Source organism: Orcinus orca, chromosome 3, assembly GCF_937001465.1.
Source record: "Orcinus orca chromosome 3, mOrcOrc1.1, whole genome shotgun sequence".
In the NCBI taxonomy this organism is placed as follows: Eukaryota; Metazoa; Chordata; class Mammalia; order Artiodactyla; family Delphinidae; genus Orcinus; species Orcinus orca.
The window spans coordinates 120,645,509-120,668,571 of record NC_064561.1 but is presented as its reverse complement, the minus strand read 5'-3'; the positions used below and the strand labels follow the sequence as shown (position 1 = coordinate 120,668,571).

At 34.9% G+C, this 23,063-nt stretch overlaps 1 protein-coding gene across 10 annotated transcripts in view; it reads right to left on the bottom strand.

The window, feature by feature from the left end:
• The window catches only part of SSBP2 (single stranded DNA binding protein 2), a 299,130-nt gene that overhangs the window by 198,174 nt on the left and 77,893 nt on the right, over positions 1–23,063 (bottom strand). For all 10 annotated transcript variants that reach the window (XM_033409061.2, XM_033409062.2, XM_033409059.2 and 7 more), the window contains exons 3-4: positions 15,617–15,678; positions 4,298–4,382 (exon numbers count right to left, since the gene is read on the bottom strand). In XM_033409061.2, coding sequence (XP_033264952.1) covers positions 4,298–4,382; positions 15,617–15,678 — 147 coding nt within the window. The remainder of the gene's footprint in view (positions 1–4,297; positions 4,383–15,616; positions 15,679–23,063) is intronic.

The following is a 23,063-nucleotide window of genomic DNA, read 5'->3' as shown; positions in this document are numbered from 1 at the left end:
CAAACATATCATTATTGTAAAGTAACCACCACTGTGGTCAGGAAAAAAAGAACTTTGCCAGCCATCTCAGAAGCCACGGCCATGAGCCCCATCCCAATCATAACCTCTTCCTATCTCTCAGAAGGAACTATTATCCTGACATGTACAGTAATCATTTTCTTGTGATTTTTTATAGCTTTGTCATCCAAAAGTGCATCCCTACATACTATTAATTGCTGATTTCTAAAGGTATAATTATTTTACATTTGGTACTCCATATGGATGCTAAATAGTTAATATATTTTAAAATATAAATGCAAAGGTCAAAATCATCTTAAATGTTTCCTCTCTTTTTCTTTTTCTCACAATAAATATGAACAGGGTGATTTTTTGAGGAAAAAGATATTAACTAACACTGCACCTATAATTATTTGGCAAATAAAATAATATGGTGACAAAAATCCATATTCTAAAAAGGCAATGATTAGAAAACAAACCAAAAAAAATTAAAAACCAAAAGCCAAAAATGTTTCTGGGATAATTATTACCAAAAAAGTTATTAGAAATTATAGAATGGCTCAAAATTACATCTATTCAGTTTGTATATCTCTCTTTTAGTATGTGCATTTACCAAAAAGGTCTTTCCTGAGCAGTGCTAAATATGCTTATGAATATAACATGGTTACATGAAAACATATGACCACCTAAAATTTAAATTTTATTTTACTAAAATTTTTATTTTCTAATTTTATTTTATTTTTTTACTTTATTTATTTATTTTTTTTTTGCGGTACGCAGGCCTCTAACTGTTGTGGACTATCCTGTTGCGGAGCACAGGCTCTGGACGCGCAGGCTCAGCGGCCATGGCTCACAGGCCCAGCCGCTCCACGGCATGTGGGATCTTCCCAGACCGGGGCACGAACCCATGTTCCCTGCGTCGGCAGGCGGACTCTCAACCACTGCGCCACCAGGGAAGCCCTATTTTCTAATTTTAGAAGAAAGATTAGAACTCACTGTAAGGTGAAATTTAATCTGCTTTAAAGTAACTTTCCTGTACATAAAGTTAACTACAGATATTTGGAAAATACAGAACTATATAGATAAAAATAAAAATCATGCATAATCCCGGTATCAAAAGATAATCACTTTTAACACTTTAGCCTATTTTTTAATTAAAAGGATTATTCATAATTTACCTCATTATGCCTCCACTATCTCTTTTTAAAAAAAATGGTTCTGAAGAACCTAGGGGCAGGACAAGAATAAAGACACAGACGTAGAGAATAGACTTGAGGACATGAGGAGGGGGAAGGGTAAACTGGGACGAAGTAAGAGAGTGGCATGGACATATATACACTACCAAATGTAAAATAGATAGCTAGTGGGAAGCAGCCGCATAGCACAAGGAGATCAGCTCGGTGCTTTGTGACCACCTAGAGGGGGGATAGGGAGGGTGGGAGGGAGATGTAAGAGGGAGGAGATATGGGGATATATGTATATGTATAGCTGATTCACTTTGTTATAAAGCAGAAACTAACAAACCATTGTAAAGCAATTATACTTCAATAAAGATATTTAAATATATATATATATATATAAAATGTGTAACTGAATCACTTTGCTCTACAGCAGAAATTAACACATTGTACATCAACTATACTTCAATAAAATAAATTTTAAAAAATAAAAGAAAAAAAAGTAGTTTATCTTTCATTATCCATTCAATCTCATAGATAAGTAAAGACTAGAAAATAATGAGACTATTTTTTAAACATATCAGAATTTATACATGCAAGTATTTTTTTACTCTGAAGATGCAGCTAATAAAGAAAATATTTTTCAGAATGCTTCCTTGAGAACTACCTTGAAATTCGGTAGGTATACATACTAATCACTATCTCAGAAATGGTTCCCAGTGGACTCTAATATAGCAATATTACATGACAGAATTTTACCAAACTCTTGTTTGTTCCTGTTTTCTTCCCTGAGTCTTTCAAACTTCCATATTTACACATCAAACATGAATTATGTTGATCATTTTCAGAAATTGTCTACTATTAAGAATTCAGGAAATCCTACCCATGAAAATTACCATAAAAGTTTGCTACAGAAAACAAATGCATTTCTAAAAATCCAATTGCAATATAAGATTCTATAAGTCAAACTCTATCTTTTCAGCAACCTCCATTTGAAAAAATTTAGAGATGTATTACCATTAAAAATAAATTGACTTAAAGGTATAATAAAAATGCCACCTAAGAAATCAAATCTCTTAAAACTAATGTTTAAGATAAAATTATGAAATATCTGATAAAACATGTACTAATTCATAACAAATTGTAAAATCCAAATACTGACTTTTTTCTAAACTACATTTTCTTAGGACCAAATTACATGGTAAGGGGTTATTCTTCCTATAAAATCTAATTTCACTCCTACCTCTGGTCAATGCTCATTTTCAAAAACCTTGAAATATTTAAGTGGGTTTCTAAAGTGAGTACTCTCTGAAATACTGAAAGCACCTTATGGATGCAAAATGATTACGATTACGATGATGATGATGGCTATGGCAACAACAATGATGATTTATCTATGCTTCTAAGAAGGAGATACTAAATTAGTTCAGTGTTCCCTATAAGATCTCCATGGTGAACAGAAGGCTGAATCTTTCTATACAATGGAATTTTGAAAAAGTACTTATGTAATTAATTTCTTAAGATGTAGATCCACAAACTATACGTCCTTTACAGCAGAACACTGATACTATCTAATGCCATCTAGTTGTCAAAATCAGTGGTTATTTAAAAAACTTTTCCCATTACTGGCAGGCCAAACCTAGGCACGTCTTTCTTGATGTAAGAGACGGATGAGATGAGTATCTCACTCTAGCCAGAATCCTTACACTCTTCGTGGTTGGATCTCTGCTTTACTTTACAGCCATTACCCAAAGGTGAAAAAGGAGAAGATTGTTCAAATAAATGCTGTGTCCTGGGCCCTGCCTTATCTGCCTTTTCTGTACTTCTTCTTTATATGCAGCAGCATCTCTTTCACTCACCTTGTCCCCAAGAGCTAGTGTTTAGCACAAAGCAAGCTTTATAAGTACAATCAATATCAGATGAAGTAATCACAAGCCATCTCACTTTAATCAGTTTGGTATACGTTTAAAGTATTACACAGTTTAGTATACGTTTAAAGTATTACACAGTATTACAAGATGCCCAAGATTTTCACTTCTCTTAAGTCTGCATACTCTTCCTTGTGCTGTGTTTGGGGTTATAATTCTTCTGGCTAGTTCCACTCTTCAGACTAAGGCTGAGGTATTTCCTTTGGAAGAACAAGTTCTTTTTCCCTTTTGAGCCCCGGTTCTGGTTTTAAAGGCTGTTTACACAGAATGATGCCTCCCTTCTACCAACTAAACATGTATCCTTCTGGTAAAGTTTAAGGTACTTAAAATCGGTATTTCCTCAGGCTCCAGGCCCAATTCCACTTCCTCCACACCAAGGAAACTGGTTTTCCTCCATCCCAAACTCAATCTGCATGTCTTTTATGGTCAGTTCTGCAAACACAGTGTTTTCCCAGCCCCTTCAAAACACAATCTCCTCATTCTTAAATGCTATTTTTCCCTAAAGAAAACCTACTCCCCCGCCACTTTTTGTTTTTTTTTTTTACAATTCTATTTCCTGATGCCATCAACTCTCTAAAATCACATTTACAGTTCTTCTAAGAAAACACTCAATATACATCACCTAGCCAAGGACAGGCCACTGCTCTTCCTTAAGAATTAAAAAAAAAAATTCACATTTTCATTTTTGCCCAGACTCTTTTGCTCTCTTATCTTGTATTTCCTTTAATTTACAATAAATTTATTTATGGAACTGAATTCAGTGAAGGGGATATTTAGCCTTATGATGTGTAACTAAAAGTTGCAAAAGAGAATAATGTACTATTTCTATATATTTTTAAAATGCTATATGCAGAAGAGGAACTTTTCACTTATAGAATTCTTATGATGAATTTTGTGGAATAATTACTACTTAATTTTTATAAATCTGCAACTTCACAAATCAGGCACACTTAAAGATAAGAAACACCTTTAACATCCTGGAGTTAGGACTACTCTCTTATCCTAAGTTTCTTCAACAAGACTCACAAACCCATTTGTATTTCACTTTTAAAGTGATGAGCCTACTTCCCAAGACAAAAAGAATAATTTCTTAAGTACCAAAGGAAAAAAATGGATGGTCCAATGCATTTTTCAAGAACAGTGGTTAAGAAGAAAACTGACAATATAACTTAGTAAAATTATATAGTAACTTACGTAATCATGGAAGGCTTTTGCTTCACTTGAATGTTCACATGTTTCCCGTCTTTCTGGAGCTGCACAGTAGAGATCCCAAAATACACTAAAAAAGTAATTATGGTAACATTAAGAAAATCATATAATGTCAAATGAGAGATCACAATTCCAAAAATTAGAAGACAAATGTTCTTTACACAAAATGTGTTTTCTTCTTCAGGACAAGTATTTATTTGAAAGATTTAAATACAGACAAGGCTCGTCATGTAATAATAGGGTATAACCCAGCCATTGTTCAGAAGTGCTAAGATTTTTCCAAAATGAAAATTTAATTTAAAAAAATTTAGACTGTCATTCTTAACTGTCTATTTACATGACTTAAACACATATTGAAATAATTACAATACTTTTCACAACTTCCCCATGAAGAATGAAAAGGTTTTAAAAATACCAATTTAAGCATTAAGGAATTAAAGTAACTTTATTTATAAAAGTGGAATTAATTTTTTCAAGATAGTTTTGTTGTCCAATCCCCAGACCGATACCCTACCCTGACCGTTAAGTCACACCTGTCAAATAAATATATTTTCTTAAAATATCCTCTGGTTTTCCCTTGTAATTACAAAGACAGGTTAGTAATTTTGAAAATTAAAAAATTCACACTTTCTTTTTTTCTTCCTACTCAAGAACAATGGGAAAAAGCAAGACGGAACTGGTTGAGAAAAAATAATTATACTGCTTACAAAACATATGGCCCCAGTCATCCTCCCATTTATAAAATTAACAACAAACGTGAGCAAGGGATTAAAAATCAGCAAAGCAAATGGCTGAAAGTACTGGCAATAAACAAAGGTAATTTTACTGATCAACAAGTATTTTTTATTATACATTTCCCACTCTATAGAATTGGAAAGTAGGCTAAGCTGAGTGGTTAACAGCACAAGTTTTGGAATAGGACATATTTGAGACAAAAGCTGGCCCTGCCGTTTACTAGCTCTTTTTTTTTTTAATCTTTATTGGAGTATAATTGCTTCACAATGTTGTGTTAGTTTCTGCTGTACAACAAAGTGAATCAGCTATATGTATACATATATCCCCATAATCCCCTCCCTCCTGAGACTCCCTCCCACTACTAGCTCAATTTGTTTAAACAGATAGGAATTTCCTCCTCTATACAATGGGGTTGCTGAGAAAATTAAATTATACAAAGTAAACACAGGGTCTTATAGTAAGCATATTATTAATAATATCATCAACACTATAATTAGCTTGCACAAAAGCTTAAAATGCATACATATTGTTAAAGCAGGTCATTGGGCTGAGGGCACAGTTAACAATGGTACAATAAAACTTGGTAAATCAAACTGGTCTCTTTGTTTTGACCCTTGAAGTCTCGTTTAACCTGGGTCTCTCTCCTCAGTTAGGATAAAACATTCTGTATGCCTTATAACACAATTAATTCAGTAAAATAAGATTACCCTTAGAGGTGAAAAATATGAAAGATTAAGTACTGGCATTCATTTCCTTTTAAATTTCTACAATAAGCAAGAAATACAAAGCAAACAATAAAGACCAAATTAATTTAAATAAACTTCAATTCCTTTAGGAGAGTGAAAGCAGTTAAAAGTTGTACCTGACCTCCCTCTATCCCTTTTGGGATAAAAAGTATAAGAATTATACACAGACAAGGATACAGCTTAAAGTTTTCCACCTGGATCAGGTGTGTTATGAATTACAGTATATTACAATTATTCTCATTTTCATGTTCTTAAGGAACTTAAAAGCTCTTAAAACCAAAACTTTATAATGGTTGTCTTTAAATTGTATTTAGTTTAACCACAGAATATTATATGCAATATTATGACAATGTTTCTCTTTATGGATTTAATAGAAGGTCAAAAATTTGCAAGAGCCAGATTAAGGATAATAAACCAAATTACTAAAGCAGATAACTTTATATATCGTATTTCTAACAATCCTACGTTACCTATACATTTTTTTCCTTGAATAAAGGTAAAGAAATATATCCTTTTAAACTCATTTATCCAAGGGAGAAATACACAGTTCTACAATAATAGAGACATCAATACTCTACTCTCAATAATGGACAGAACAAGCAGACCGAACACAAGCAAGGAAATAAAGGGCTTAAATGGCACAATAAACCAACTACATCTAATAGACATACACCGAACACTCTAACCAACAAAAAGCATACATGTTCTTCTAAAGTTCACATGGGACATTTTCCAGGATAGATCACATGTTAAGGCACAAATTAAGTCTCAATAGACTTTAAAAGATAGATATCATACAATGTATGTTCTCTGACCACAATGGGATAAAGTTAGAAATCAATAACAGAAGGAAAACAGAAAAATTCACAAATTTGTGGAAATTAAACAACACACTCCCAATGGGTCAAAGAAGAAATCAGAAGGAAAGAAGCTAGCAGAAGGAGATAATAAAGATTCAAGCAGAGATAAATGAAATAAAGAATTAAAAAAAAAGAAAATTATTAAACCAAAAGCTGGTTCTTTGAAAAGATCAACAAACTTGACAAACCATTAGCTAACAGACTAAGAAAAAAGAAAGAAGACTCTAATTATTAAAGATTCCACAAAAAACTGTTAGAACTAATAAATGAATTCAGTAAAGTTGCAGGATAAAAAAATCAATATACAAAAGTCTGTTGTAATTTGTGATGTTTGTTTTTGTGAATCTACACTAACAATGAACTATTAGATATAGAAATTAAGAAACAATCCCATTTACAAATACATCCAAAAGAAAAAAATACCTAGGAATATATTTAGCCATGGAGGTGAAAGAGCGATACATTGAAAACTATAAGACATTGATGAAAGAAACTGAAGAAGAAATTTAAAAAAAACAGAAAGATTTTCCATGCCACAGATTGGAAGAATTAATATTGTTAAAATGTCCACACAATCCAAAGCAATCTACAGATTCAATTCAATCCCTATCAAAATTCCAATGGCATTTTTCACAGGAAAAATAACCTTAAAATTTGTATGGAACCACAAAAGACCCTGAATAGCTGAAGAAATCTTGAGAAAGAATAATAAAGCTGGAGACTTCCCAATTCCAAACTATACTATAAAGTTATAGTAATCAACAAATACAGACTTCCTCTCTCTACAACTTGACATTCTGGAGGCCCAGGAGCTTTTCAATTTCTCTAATCCAAAGCCTGAAACCAAAACACTATCCTTGAAATTGTGGTAGACTGATATTCATGAATAATGCTTTAGATTTACAGTCTCTTTATTCCTAAGCAGAAACAAGTGAAAAATCTCTATTTCAGAAATGAAGAAGATAGAGACTAAATACAGAGAAGCAAAACTTGCACAGTACCGAAATCTTTGTTCTTGTATCATTTTTTATTATTAAAAATTTCCCCACCTAAGTTAAAAGAAAACACAGGATTCCCAGGTTGAGGATCTCATCCAAATACTTTTTTCCTTCTATCCTGAGGATGTGAGTCAAAGTGACTAGCTAGCTTTCAATTTCTCTAGGGAACATAGCAAAATGGTTGTCAGAGAAGTCTACGAGGGTGGGTAAACATGTCAGATGTGTCCCAGAAGATGGGATGCTAACGTAATTATATAACCTTCATGCCACTGGCAAGATCTAGAATTCTATGAAAATAAAAATTAAAAGAAGAAGCAAAAAAAACCCTGGGGAAGACATTTTTTTCTGAGGAGCAAGTCATGTTATTATAAGTTCAAGTCTTAAAATAACTAAGGAAGTTACTTCTTGTTGACTGTCCCAAAAATACATTATCAATGAATGTTAGCTACTCTTAACCTATATTGAAGAAAACTATCCATTCGTAACGCTCCGGAGGGTGGTGAAATGTACATGTACCTGCTCATCACCTTAGAACTTCCACATACCTGTACTTGTATCATTCCTTAGCACTGCTTAATACCTTCTAAAATGTAAGCATTAAATTTTGCCCCACTATCATAGAATTCTCACATAATCCTGGATTAGTAACAAATTCATATTTTAAAGTATCATCAAAATAGCTTACATTTAATAAGTATGTGCTAAATTCAAGCATCATATACTAAACATTTTCCATCATTTAATCCTCCTATTATTTTCCCATTTTATAGATAAGGGAATTGAGACTTCAAAAGGTTAAATAATTTACCTAAGTGGCACACAAGTGGCCACACAAGTGCCACACAAATGGCAGAGCTGGGCTCAAACTTTTTATCTTACATTGTTTTGCCTCTAATGTGAGTGTGGTATTAAAAATTCTTATTTCAAAGATGCCTTATATTCTGATTATGGGCAGGTTTATACAGCTCTGGCACTGTGAACACTATCAGCTGTGACAAGAGTGTGGTAGCTAGATACCTGTCCTGGATGAGACAGCAAACACTTTGTTATCCTACCTTCTACCCCTGTACTCCAACTCATTTCCTGAGTAACCTATGGCAACCACCTCCTCACCCTACACAAGCTGCCAGTGATCCATGGATGCCTCAAGACAGACTGGACTCAGAAAAGACAACTTTTCTGAGTCATTTATATCTACTGTCTGGAATTAGCCACTCATGATGCTCAAAAGGGGGCTGTAATTAGTGTCTTATTAATAGTGGGCCACTAAATTCTGCTTCCTGTTTAAGAAATAATATCTGTTACTGAGATGAGTACTGGTTACAATTCAGAAAACTTTAATTCTGAGTTTGATCTTGAGCAAATACTTTTGTTCCTTAGTTTTTTTATGTAAAGAGAAAATATCTGTTATGTATTTTACAGACTTTTGTGCAGATACAAAGATGATTTACACTAAAGTACTTTTAAAATAAGTATGAAGGTATTAAAAGTATTCTAGAAAAGTCTCATAGAGTTATTATGGCCAGAAAGAAAGTTTTCTTATTAAGTAAAATTTGCCTCAATTTCCTTTCTAATCCTTTGCATTTAATGGAAGATTCCATCAGGTTTTTTTTTACAATGTCTTCTCCCCACCAAATCTTCCTCTGTATTCCACATTCCTTTCCTACTCTCCCAGACACATTTCGCTTCTCCCCATAGCCTGACCACCTGTGTTCTTTGCTTTCTCTCTTGCTAATACTATTTATTCCCTTATCACTGTGATTATACTCTTCTTCTATCCTAGTTGTTGCCTACATTGTCTTATATTGATGTTTAGTTTAACTTAATTCAAGTAAATAATTAGCTACGCAATGCCTATTACAGGCAAGAACCAATGGGTAAGAACTAGTCTACCAATTACAAATATTATACCATTCTAGTAAGCCTGCTGACTAATTCCAATGCTATTATTTTCACATAAGTATTTGTTATTCTTAGCTATACCTGATGGCATCGTTAGATTCTAAAATCATTAGAGTGCTAGCGTGCTGCAAGATTTGACTTTCCACTGCCAAGTGACAGAAACTGGATTCTCGTGATAATCTTAGTTATTAGTTTATTTTCTCTGCAATGTTATACATATTTAATTACAGGATATAAATATATGAGCCCAGAGTTACTTCAAAAGGTGTTTTACATATAATATTAAATAAAACTGAGTCACAGTTTCTGCCATTAAAACTTTAAATAGGAAGTTTCAAAAAGTGTGTATTTTTGAATTACACAAATCTAAAAGGACATTCATTTCAGAGGAAAGAAGTTTCTTGGCATTTTTATTTCTGAAATTCATGGAAGAGAGTTGGGAACTTTCATTAAAGCATACTAAGAGGAAATACGCTTTCAAAGGGATTTGATCAAGGTAAATGCAATGAACACAAGAGGGAGGCCAGGAAATATGACAGCACTGCGGCATGGTGCAAACTGGGAAAGAAGAAAAGAAATGATAAGGGAAATCTTATCAAAAACAAGAAAAACAGTTGCAGAAAGTAAAATCACACACTTTCCTCTATCCCATACTAAAAGGAGAAATTCCCCTCCTCCTCTCTCTCCAAGGCCTTTGCCCCTCATCTCTCCTGTAGTTTATTCTGCATTTTTGTGCATGTTTATTGCTCTTTCATGCATCTTCAACCTCTCCTACTCTTTCACCTCAATCTATATACATGCTCAAATCTATTCAATTTTAAAAATAAAAATGTTAGGTCCTGTTCCATTGTTAATCCTGAAACTACTACACACATCACCACATACTTCAACTACTCTCCATAAACCTGGAGCTGGAAAAATGAAATATAACAGCCTTCTAAATTTCACTTTCACTACTCCACTGAAACTGTTCTCCCCAAGACCACCAAAGTTCACTTTACTTCCCGATTCAGGAAAATACTTGTTGTTTTTTTGTTTGTTTGTTTTTTTACTTTTACCTGCTGCAGATTTAATATCTCCTTTGAATGCCTTTTCTGGTTCCCATACATTATTCTTTCCTGATTACCCTCCTTCCTCTCTAAGTATTTTCTTTTGAGGCTCCTCTTTATCCACCTACACTTAAAGGTTGACTTTCCCCAGAGTCCCAACCCCAGGCCCTGCTCTTACTTGTTACACTGGCAGTTTCACCCATGAACACTCTTTACTACAGTATAGTCTATGCTGATAATTCCCAAACCATTATGGGCCTGTCTCAGACCTACAGATCCAGAGCTCTGACTGTATAGGGCATCTCTCTCTGAATGTGACATAGGCATCTCAAAATTTAATCTGTCAGAGCTAAATCATGGTCTTTTTTCCAAAGCCTGTTGCTCTCTCTATACTCACTCACTCAATCAATGGCATCAGTGTTCATCCCACCATCCAAATCTAAAACTTGGCAACTTCTTCATTCACCTCCAATCTATTCCACTCAGTGTTCACTCTCTGGGGTCCATCACCTAATAACCTTTCAACTGGACAATAGCAACTGCCCTGTAAACTAGACTCTGCCTCTGCTCTCAATCCTCTTCAATCCATGTCTATGGTAATGCCAAGTATCTAAAAGCACAAAGCTAATCATGTCATATACCTTGTTTAAAATGTTTGAGTTCTAGTCCAAAGTCCTTGATGCACTCCAAGACTTCATAGTCTGACCCCTGCCTTTGTTTCTAGCCTTATATTCTATCACTTCATAGTACTGCATCTACAATTCAACTGATCCAAGAGACCTGCCTTTCTTTGAATGCATGAGGATCACTTTTAAGATTTCATGCTAACCATTCCTTGCCCTAAATACCCTTTTCTCACTCAACTTTCAAATCAGCTCAGATTCACTTTCCCTGTGTAGCCTTTCCTACCTCTCCCAAGCTGATGTAAGTATTCCTCCTGTATTGCTATTATAACCAGTACATACCTCAGTTATAATACTATTAATTGTTTATCTCTCCTACTACTTAGTTCCTTGAAGGCAACATAATTTTGCATAGTAAATATTTGGTGAAAAGGCTTAAACAACAGGAAAACTCCACTTGCAAATATTCTATAAAAGACAGAAGTGAGGGCTTCCCTGGTGGTGCAGTGGTTGAGAGTCCGCCTGCCGATGCAGGGGACATGGGTTCGTGCCCCAGTTCGGGAAGATCCCACATGCCGCGGAGTGGCTGGGCCTGTGAGCCATGGCCGCTGAGCCTGCGGGTCCGGAGCCTGTGCTCCACAGCGGGAGAGGCCACAACAGTGAGAGGCCAACGTACCACAAAAAAAAAAAAAAAAGAATAGATAATACATCAGTGGGACAGAAAAGAGAGCCCACAAATAGTCCCATATAAATATAGTCAACTGATCTCTGACAAAGGAACAAAGGCAATACAATGGAGCAAAGATAGTCATTTCAACAAATGAGACTGCAACAACTAGACAATACCCCATGCAAAAGAAAAAAAAAAAAAGAACGTAGACACTAGAAATCCTTCACAAAAATTAACTCGAAATGGATCACAGACCTAGATGTAAGGTATAAAACAATAAAACTCCTAGAAGTTAACTTACAAGAAAACCAAGATAACCTTGAGTATGGCAATGGTTTTTTAGGTATAACATTAAAGGCACAATACATAAAAGAAATAATTGATAAACTAGGTTTTGTTAAAATTTAAAACTTCTGTTCTGCAAAGGGCAATGTCAAGATAATGAGAAGACGAGCCACAGACTGGGAGAAAATATATGCAAAACACACATCTGATAAAAGACTGTTATTCAAAATACATAAAGAACTCTTAAAACTCAACAATAAGAAAAAAAACAACTCAATTAAAAAATGGGCCAAAGACCTTAACAGATACCTCACCAAAAAAGATACACAGATGACAAATAAGCATATGAAAAGATGCTCCACGTCATATGTCATCAGGGAAATGCAAATTAATACAATGAGATACCACTACACACCTATTAGAATTGCCAAAATCTGGAACACTGATAGCAACAAATGCTAGCCAGGATGTGGAGCAACAGAAACTCCCATTTGTTGCTGGTGGGAATGAAAAATGGTACAACCAGTCTAGAAGACAGTTTGGCAGCTTCTTACAAAACTAAACATATTCTTAGCATATGATCCAGCAATTACACTCTTTGATATATACCCAAAGGAACTAAAAATGTATGACTACATAAAAACCTACACGTGGATGTTTATAACAGCTTTTTTCATAATTGCCAAGCTCGGAAGCAACCAAGATGTCCTTCAGTAGGTGAATGAATAATTAAACCATGGTACATCCAGACAATGGAATATTATTCAGCACTAAAAGAAAAGAGCTATCAAGCCATGGAGAAACTTTAAATGCATATAACCTAGTGAAAAAATCCAATCTGAAAAGGCCATATACTGTATGATTTCAACTAAATGACATTCTGGAAAAGGCAAAAGTATGGAGACAATAAAAGGATCAGTGAGTACCAGGGGTGGAGGGTGGGTGGGGAGGGATGAAGAGGCAGAGTGTAGACTTTTAGGACAGTGAAAATACTCTGTATATTACTATAATTGTGGATACATGTCATTATACATTTGTTCAAACCCATAGAATGTACACCAAAAATGAACTGTAATGCAAATTATGGACTTTGAGTGATTTAGTGTGTTAATGTAGGTTCATCAATTACAACAATGTACCACTATGGTGGGGAATGTTGATAATGGGAAGGCTATATATGTGTGGAAGCAGGAGGTATAAGGAAAATCTCTACCTTCCCCTCAATTTTGTTGTGAACCTACTGAAAACTACTCTAAAAGATAAATAAAGTCTTAATTTAAAAAAAAAATCAAAGGGACCACTGAAACAGCTGAAAAAAAAAGTCAGGCCTCTGCTGGATTTAAGGCTCACAGTCATGGCTGGCTACACACAATGATCAGGAAAGCTTAGGATCTGGGCAGTTTCCTGGAAGAGGGGATCCACAGCTTTTCATCAGTTCTCAGAGGACCCCATGACTTCAAAATTATTAAGAATCACTGATTTATATCGACAAAGTAGGCACCTCAAAAGGTACGTTAGTACTGATAGTTTTAGGGAAGAACATTAAAAACACTGAAAATAATGTACCTTTTGCATGTGCTAGATTTAAATTAAAATAAATATAGTCTAAAAATATTTATGCTCATTATTTACAATTTCTTTGATATCTCTAAGTAAAAATTTCTTAAAATACCAAAACCACAGAGGAAGAGCTCCCCTGAATCTAACAGCCATAGAAAAAGGAAGGGCAATAGCAGATTTAAGAGCTATACCTTCTGATAGCAAAGACCAAAAACACTAAAGTCTGATGGAAGCAAAAAGCCAAAGTATTCAGTGAGTTTTTATCAACCATTTACAGTACGAGGATAGGTTAAATTCATGAGGAAGGGAGTAAAACAGAAATAGGTGCAAGAAATAGAATTAATTCTATAATGAAAAACTTTAAATCCTCATTTTGTTAACCCACTAATCCAATAGGGACAGACTTCTAAAGTGGTTTCTTGTGTCACTTTGCAGACCTAATAGGAAACATACAAAATATAAGGGTGTCAACAAGTGGGAAAATCAAATACATTCAGCAAATAATTAAGCGTTTCTAGTCTAGATCTAGATATCATAAATACAGACTATGTAAAATGAAAAACTGACTTTTGTACCACTATATGTTACAAGAGGTCAGTCTTAAACCCCAGGAAAACAGCACAATGACACTGCTTAACTGCAGTGAACCGTTGTTCCAAATAAAGGAACAACTCTGAACCAAAGGACTGCACCTGTTCCTGCCATACGTATGTGAGACAAACAAGGGAAACCCACAACCACAACTGACTAAGTGTGGTTCTATTCACCATGGAACTTCTAGTAAAGCACGTTTTCAGGAGAGAGATTAAAAAGATGATGGCATGAAGTAACGGACCAAGGAAACCACGTGCACGGCACTAGAAGAGAGCTTTTGTTTTTTCTTTTGAATAAGATTCAAATCTTATTCAAGATTCATCTCTCATTTGAGAGATGAATGTATAAAGTACTGAACAGGAAATGCTCCTAACTGAAGAAATTTTTTTAAAAATAAAAGAAAAAGAAAAGCCTAGCTTGTCCATTTGAATACCTAGACTAACAACTACTGCTGTAGAAAAGTCACATACCCGGGCATACTTGTACCACAATAAAATTTATAAGTTCTGATATCAACTGGGCCTTTAATACTGACTGACCATCTTTGTGTACATTCCTGGTCGGTTCTAGCTCTGAGTCTATACAGAATTATTTCAAACTTTTTTGGACTATTCTCTCTCCTAAAAATTTACCACCATCACCACCACTACCTTCAATAGCCTGGGGTTTAGATGAGGTCACATAGGTGGGGCCCTCATGGGCAATTAGTGCCCTTATAAAAAGAGACACCAGAAAGCTAGTTAGTTAGCTAGCACGTGCTTGGTCTTTCTCTCTCATTCTCTGTTATGTGCTCGCTCTCTCTTTCTCTCTCTCTCTCTCTCTCTCTCTCTCTCTCTCTGCCATGTGAGGACCCAGTAAGAAGGCAGCCATCTACAAGCCAGGAAGAGAGTTCTCACGAGAAACAGACCATGCTCAGCAGCTTGATCTTGGATTTCTAGCCTCCAGAACTGTGTGAAAATAAATTTCTGTTGTTTAAGCCACCCAGTCTATGGTATTTTATTATGGTAGCCAGAGCTGACTAATACAATATCATACTTATAGCTGGAGATTCCACACACTGGTCACAATTCCAGCTTGATTTAATAGAAGTATCTTTAAGTTAAATAACATTAATGCTGGTTTTGAGTTTATTTGTTTTTTATTTTTCTAAGTGCCACCTTTCAGAAAATAATTGTAGAAAATGATAAAGTATAAGTGAGAGGCATGAAATCATAAACAGGTACAGTGCAGGCCTACTGAAATGCATCATCAATCTAGTGAAAATGGAATTAAAGATACTTACCACCACCAAGAATGTAAGAATCCTGGTGGTTCCCCCAATGTGATGTTTTTTTCCCATCTTATCTAAAATGAATAAAAGAGATATTAAATACTTTCCTAATAATACTTCTCACACATATTATAAAGCAATATTTTTCCATTTAAAATATTATGATAATATATAAGATTTTCATGTTATTCTTTACTCAAGTTTTAAAAATACTCATTTTATATTGTGATTTGCTGACTGGATAGTTTGAGAGAAGATGCCACCATTATTTTCCTGAATTTGCTTCCCATTGTGCCATAATTTCAGAAGATATTTCAGGATCCTAAGGCACATGAAAATCACCATTATTAACACCAATATGAAAATCAGTTATCACCACTAACCCAGAAATTTGCAAGAGACTGGGCTTAATATGTAGACTCTAAATTATACTCTAAGGATTGAATTTTTTAATAAGTTCCTTATTTGAGGGGATGGGAGTAAGAAGGCATATGACTTTCATAAGAATTTTTAGAAGATGGTGACATAAAACTTTCCAATTATTTATATTTCAGATGAGTTGGAGTTCACTATAATAAACATTTAAAACAAGGTCAATATTCTCAAAATTACAAGTTCTGACTAAATGCTTTTACAAATTAAATTTAAAAACTGGAAAGCTGTGTGGGTGCTTATACAGTGCCTTTTTTAAGCATTGGATCACAGTCAACAGAAAGGATAAAAATCTTTGCATTCAGGGAGATAATAATTTAGTAAGGAAGATAGATCATAAACAAGCAAACAAACAAAAATAGGAAATTGTATTTACATTAGAAATAGAAGGTGACAAATGCTGTGGAGGAAAACAAAACAGTGAAGGAGGATAAAGAGAAAAGGTAAATGTAAGTTATAATTTTAGCTAAGGTGATCCAGCTTTGAAAACAAACAATCCTTATGTATAAGTATATCCTGTAGTTTTTAAATAATTAAAAATATTTAACAATACTCCAATCAATAAAATGTGCCCACAGGCCCTTAACACTACTAGGAAGTAAACAACTATAATTATAGATTTCAAAAAATTCAAGGAATCCTTTCTATCACTTACTATGGAAGAAGTTATCCCAAAAGGATAAAAACCAAAAACATTTAAAAATGAAAACTCAAGAAGTGGCCCTAAATGTAAAAAAAGAAAAAAAATCAAAACCTCTCTAAGGAAGAGATGCAAAACTTAAGTGCAATTAAAATAACTGAAACTGATTACATGTTTAGAGTTCTTATGTACACAAAATATAAACCACTGGGAACCTTGACATAGACAAGTAATTTGCTCTCAAAAAACAAACGAACTTTCTAAAGATTAGAAAATTATATATGTGATAACCAGTTTTAAAAAGGGGGCTTCCCTGGTGGCGCAGTGGTTGAGAGTCCGCCTGCCGATGCAGGGGACACGGGTTCGTGCCCCGGTCCGGGAAGATCCCACATGCCGCGGAGCGGCTGGGCCCGTGAGCCATGGCTGCTGAGCCTGCGCGTCCGGAGCCTGTGCTCCGCAATGGGAGAGGCCACAACAGTGAGAGGCCCACGTACCACAAAAAAAAAAAAAAAAAAAAAAAAGAGCTAAAAGGTGAAACTCTAGCAATTAATGAACTTGAATTTATAAAGTCTAAATGTGATCTATGAACCAGAACATGTTATATAAATGTAAGCCAGATCCTAGCTTGAATTCTCCTAAGCAGTAACACTCAAAAAAAATTTTTAAATCTATACTACCTTTTATCCAATAATTTCAGTTGATCAATATTCTATCTTTTTGGTTCATGAAAAAATAAGGAATGGTACTTAATGAATCTTATGAGAAATAAAACTCTGATGTCCTGCTAAAGTTATAATTTAGTCAGAAACCTGTGTCTCATCTTTCTCTCAATCCTTTCTCTTACCATTTTTTCACTAGTCTTCTTGAAAGGGCATAATAATGGACCTCACAGATGTGCCCCAGACACACTAATATTCCTAACCCCTGGAATCATCCTAAGCATATAAACAGTAAGTTTTTTAAAGCAGTGTCCTTATGTTTCATCTCAGTTCATCTTGACTTTACATAATACAACTGTGAAATAATTAAAAGGAGAATGTGAGATGACTTATGAAGAGTCAAAATAGCATGACTAGCTCTCAGTGCCAGACTGTGCTGGAGGTTGGATTAGACTCACAGTCTAAATGAGTCCCACTGCACCACATCAGCTACTAAGCAGTCTCCTTCCGGTACCTTCACAACTTCCACAACCAATCATCAGCTATTTCAGGAGATAAGGTACTCTAGGAAAATAACTATAAGATTTATATTTGATATGGTCTTTCACAAGAGGAAGTCTGAAGGTAATGCATCTGTATTTTAAACAGTATTACATCTTATTATTCCTAAGAGAAATTCAAAATGTTTCACATACATCATCTTTTTCATCCTCAAACATTCTTTACTATATCATAAGGAAAGTTCATCTTTCTCACTTAAATTGCAAGTCTGTGGCAGATACAGCTAAAACTTTGGTCCATCATATTGAAGTTAACACAAAACTCACAGTTATTCAATGAACAACAACTAACGTTTTAGGTATTTGCAAAGAAGAGATGGTTATACATAGGAATATGTTTCCACAGTGAATGGCATTTTTTGCTTCCAAACTAATTACTACTCTAGATATTACTTGTTTAGAGAAAGCATGAGATGATGCTCAAGAAAACAGAATATGATCTATAGAAAACTTTGGCACATTTACTGCAGCATTTTTAGAAACAATGAAAATTAGAAACAACCTGAAAAACATTCACCAATAGTGAATGTAAAATAAATTTTCATGCTTAAATACTACAGAACAGTGTGTAATCATTTAAATGAATAAGATATATCTATATGGAAAAAGAGCCATGCTGTATTGGTTTTTCAAGCTGGAGATTACACAAGGTTGGAGAACAAATACATATAGTATAAAACCTTTCCTGTTTAAAAAAAAATGTGTGAATATGTACGTGTGCATTTGGGTGTATGCATATTAAAAATGACACCAAACTTACAACTATTATCTCTGGAAAAAGCTAAAGGAAGACTTTCATTTTAAAATCATATTCGCATCCACATATGTAGTTTAATTTTTTTAGCAAACGTGTATTAATGATGGATGGGGTTGAGGAATAGCCAGAAAATACTTCTAAATGTCAACAGTCATTTTAGAAACAATTCTTCTACTATTTATGAAGAGGCATTTTCTGTTGTACTGAGTTTCATGGGCTTCAGGCTTGTTTAGGTGTTTAAGCGGCATCTATGCAAACAATCTCTCTCTCTTTATTCTATTTTTCCTTCTTGCATTATTCCAGGCCCAATGTGTAGTCCCTAGTCCTTAGGCTTTTTGCTGTTTAATCATCCACCTCCCTTCCTTCCAACATTAGTCCAGCTAAAGGCCGTATTCTCCTGTAACCTTGTAAATCCCAAGGCCAATTCCCACTGCCATACTCTGCATCTGAGGGCCTTGTCTGTGATTATGCAGTGTCTCTATCATATGATCTAGTGTTTTCAGCATTTCTATGTAAATGCACAGCTAAACATTGAATCATGAATGAAAGGTGTATTGGCAAGAGTAAGACATGCCATATGGTTTATAACTGAAAATTATAAATTACAAACTATCACTATCTGATAGCAATTCTTCTTCTAGGAATTTATTCTATAAATGTGGTCACATGTGAAAAATTATAAATGAAACAATTTTCATTGAAGCATCATTTGTAATTGCAAAAGACTGGAAACAATCTAAATGTCCATCAGTAGGGGGCTGGTGAAATATATTATGGCACATTTCATAGAATGAAATACCCTACAACCACAAATAGAGAATTATAAATTTAATGAACCAATATAAAACAACTGAAGTCAAACAAGTGAAACAAAAATCAAAGCACAGAACAGAGTGTATAATAAAAAAACATTTGTGATACACACACATACAAACACACACACACACACACACACACACACACACACACATTTACTCATCATCTCATCATCATTTGCTTCCAGCAAGGTATACTGGTCAGTTACCTATTATCTCTCAGCCCGAAACCCACCCTTCCTATACTCCATTCTACACTTGGTGCTTGGATTCTGAAAATTACATTTCCTAGGCTCCTTGCCAGCCAGTTTCCTGTTAAGTTCTGCTATCAGGGGACACTAGTAGGAGATCAAAAGGCAGGAGGAAGAAGAGAAGCTTCCTGCCCCTGGCTCCAAAAGTGTAGTCGCTGGTTGCAGCAGGAGCAACAAAGCTGAGGTGGGGCAATTCTGGATGTCGACAGCACCTTTTTTGGGGGGTTCCAGCCTCGTCAATGTAGGACCACTTTAGACGGGTCAAGAGCATCTCCAACAGCACAGCAGTTCATGTGAAGCTCATGGGATACAAACTTTACAGAGTATTCCTAAATCCTTTCATACTTTTTGAAAACCAATATTAAAAAAATTAATACCCTGAATGGATAAAGCTAGTTCCTCTGTTAAGAAAAGAATGCATACCTATGTACACATTTGTTGCTAGACAAAATCCTGAGACTTCTAATTTAGATATAATCCACCGTTCCTACTAATTTTCTAAAAGCTTCCATGTATAGAAGTATTGGTGCATCCATACAACTAAACTAAATGTAAAAAAAAGTAAAAATTTTTACATTCTAATTTAAAAAATTAAAGCTGACAGATGTATAACAGGAAGAAAAATCTGACTGTACTTTGAAGCAGATATAATTCAAAACTGTGCTGTTCAACTTGGTACTCATTAACCACATGTGGCTCTTTACATTTCAAATTAATTGAATATTCCTCAATTGCTCTAGCCACTTTTCAAGGGCTCAGTAGTCACATGTGACTAGTGGAGAACTTACTATACAGCAGAGATTAGAGATCATTTCCAAAATCATGGAAAGTTTTATTGAATAGTCCTGCTTTGCTTTAGAAGGAAGGTAGAAGTCCTCTTAAAAAGGAATACTCTTTATTGGGAAAACTCCTTGATGCATATGAAGGAAATAGGAAAGTTAAGGCAAAGAAAAGGTATCAGCCACAAGGAGGAGAAGCATCAGGGCTGTAATACTTAGTGAGAGCAAGAAATCACAGCAAGAGAACCATACTGTCCTCCCTCCCCCTAGTAAGCCCCAGAGATGTTGGAGAGGACTTGAGACAACCTATTATATTAGGGATTAGAACTGGAGCTATTTTGCTAGAAAAGGTAACCCCAGGAGATAGGAGGATTGTGGGCCGTCCAGATGACAGATACTTGGAGCACACACGTGCACGTAGGATATGTACTTATACTTGTACTCTAAAGAAGTAAACTACACAAGATAGAAAAGAGGGGAATTCCTTGGCAGTCCAGTGGTTAGGACTCAGGGCTTTCACTGCCAGGGCCCAGGTCCAATCCCTGGTCAGGGAACTAAGATCCCACAGCAAATAAAAAAAAAAAGAAAAGAATCAGTCAAGTATTAAAATAACACCTTTCAGCACTTACCACATGCCAGGCCCTTCAAATCACTTTACATGTACTAACTCATTTAAACCTCAGCACCACTTTAAAGTATTATTATGATTATCTTCTTTTTATAATTAAGAAAACTGAATAAGTAAATATAATGTAGAACACAATTCAAACCCACCAGTGTGGCCCTAAAGTGATTGCTCTTACCCACTACACTATGTTGCCTCCAAATTAAAGTTCAAGAAACAGGTAAGGTAAGGAAATTATTATTTTCTCTCTTCATATAGGTGGAAAAATAAACAGAATTTTGGAGTCAATGGAGTTCAATAATTTAGCATTCCTAATAAAATCTGAAGAAACAATCCATTAGATATTTTTGGCTAACTTATTGGCTAATTTATGGCAAATAAGGGCTAGTAATACAGTATAAACAATGCAAAATTTTTAAGAAGAGAAAAAAAACCTAGATCTCTGCAACAACACTCTAATTCTTAATTTTATTTGCTACAGACACCAAGCCTCATTCTGAGGCATGAATACCATACAAAATTTCAGGAACAAGCAGGAATTATCTTTGCATAATGAAATAATATAACGCAGGACAAGAATCATTTTTAAAGAACCCAAAATAACAAAAATTGATATAGCATTGTAAAGAAGATTTCTTAGCATTCTGTTTATAATTATTGAATACTGAAGGGTAAAGAAATATAAAGCAAAAAAAAAAAAAAGAGAAATATAAAGCAGAGGAGGGGCTCTGTATTGAGAATATTTCTAAAGAATATTCCATTTTGTCCTCTTGGTGGTAAGAAAATGAAAAGTCATACAAACTACATTTAGGATTCAGGTAGTGGTTTAGGATCTATGATGAATCAGAGATAACAATGAGCTTTAACACAGCCTGGCTAGAGAAATGTTTTAATTTCTACTATTATCCCAATGTTATCTCTTTTAACTAAGAAAAAAAAAATAGTTGGGCTAATAGTGCCCTACTATTCAGACTGATAACAAAAGCTATCAGAAGCAGTCCAATTTCTGACAGGCTAGGCCAAGGGCACTATAAGAAAGGCTAAACCCAACTGAGAGATTAGGCTGCTGAGATACACATCTTACTTGTTCAGATGATGCCTGGAGTTCCAACTTGACCTTCTCACAACTTCATCCAGAAAGCAAACCCATATAAATGAAAGAGGTGGCCCAGCACAGTAAATCCTGGCTCACAAGGGCTCATTAACATCATAGTCATTCATATCCTCATTCACCCTGAGGGAGAATGCCGAAATTGGAAGAAGTATTCTACTTTGCCTTGAACCAGGGTGAGAACATCGAATACTTGAGTAATTGGTGCCACTTCAGTCATTTCCTTTTTATCACAAATACCCAAACCAAATAAATAGGTCCCCCTGATTTTTAAGTTCCTTGTATAACAGTTCTGAATCAGGTAAAAATCTGGGTATAGAGTAAGAATTTAGATAAGATGGTCCTTCACTACTCAAATGACTTAAGAAGTCATTCTACAATGAGCAGCCTTAAATTTTCCAGATGATCCAAGTGAAAGGAAGAGAGAAAGCAACGCTAAATAGGGTACAGAGCTCTAAAAGATTACATTCTCCTTTCTTTGTTGTCCATAGTTAAAGAGGATGGGTACTGCCATTCACATAGACACTGCAGTACAAATCTAAAGATGCTATGCTTTTACTTAAAAGAATAGAAGTTCTCTTTTGCCGAGAAGATAAGTCCAAGCTTCTTGGCAGAATATGCAAAGGCTTTCAGGTAAGAATGCACTATCAGCACGGAGAGGTGGAGCCCTGAGAAAGCTTTCCTAGAAAAAGCTACTTCTAAGCTAGTCAAGGAGAGAAGGGGAGGAGGTTTTAGGCAGTGAACAACACCGAATAATGCCCAAATGAGAGAAGGCTTCTGGTATGTACAGGCAAACACGAGCAGCTGGTATTATGGAAACTTAAAATATG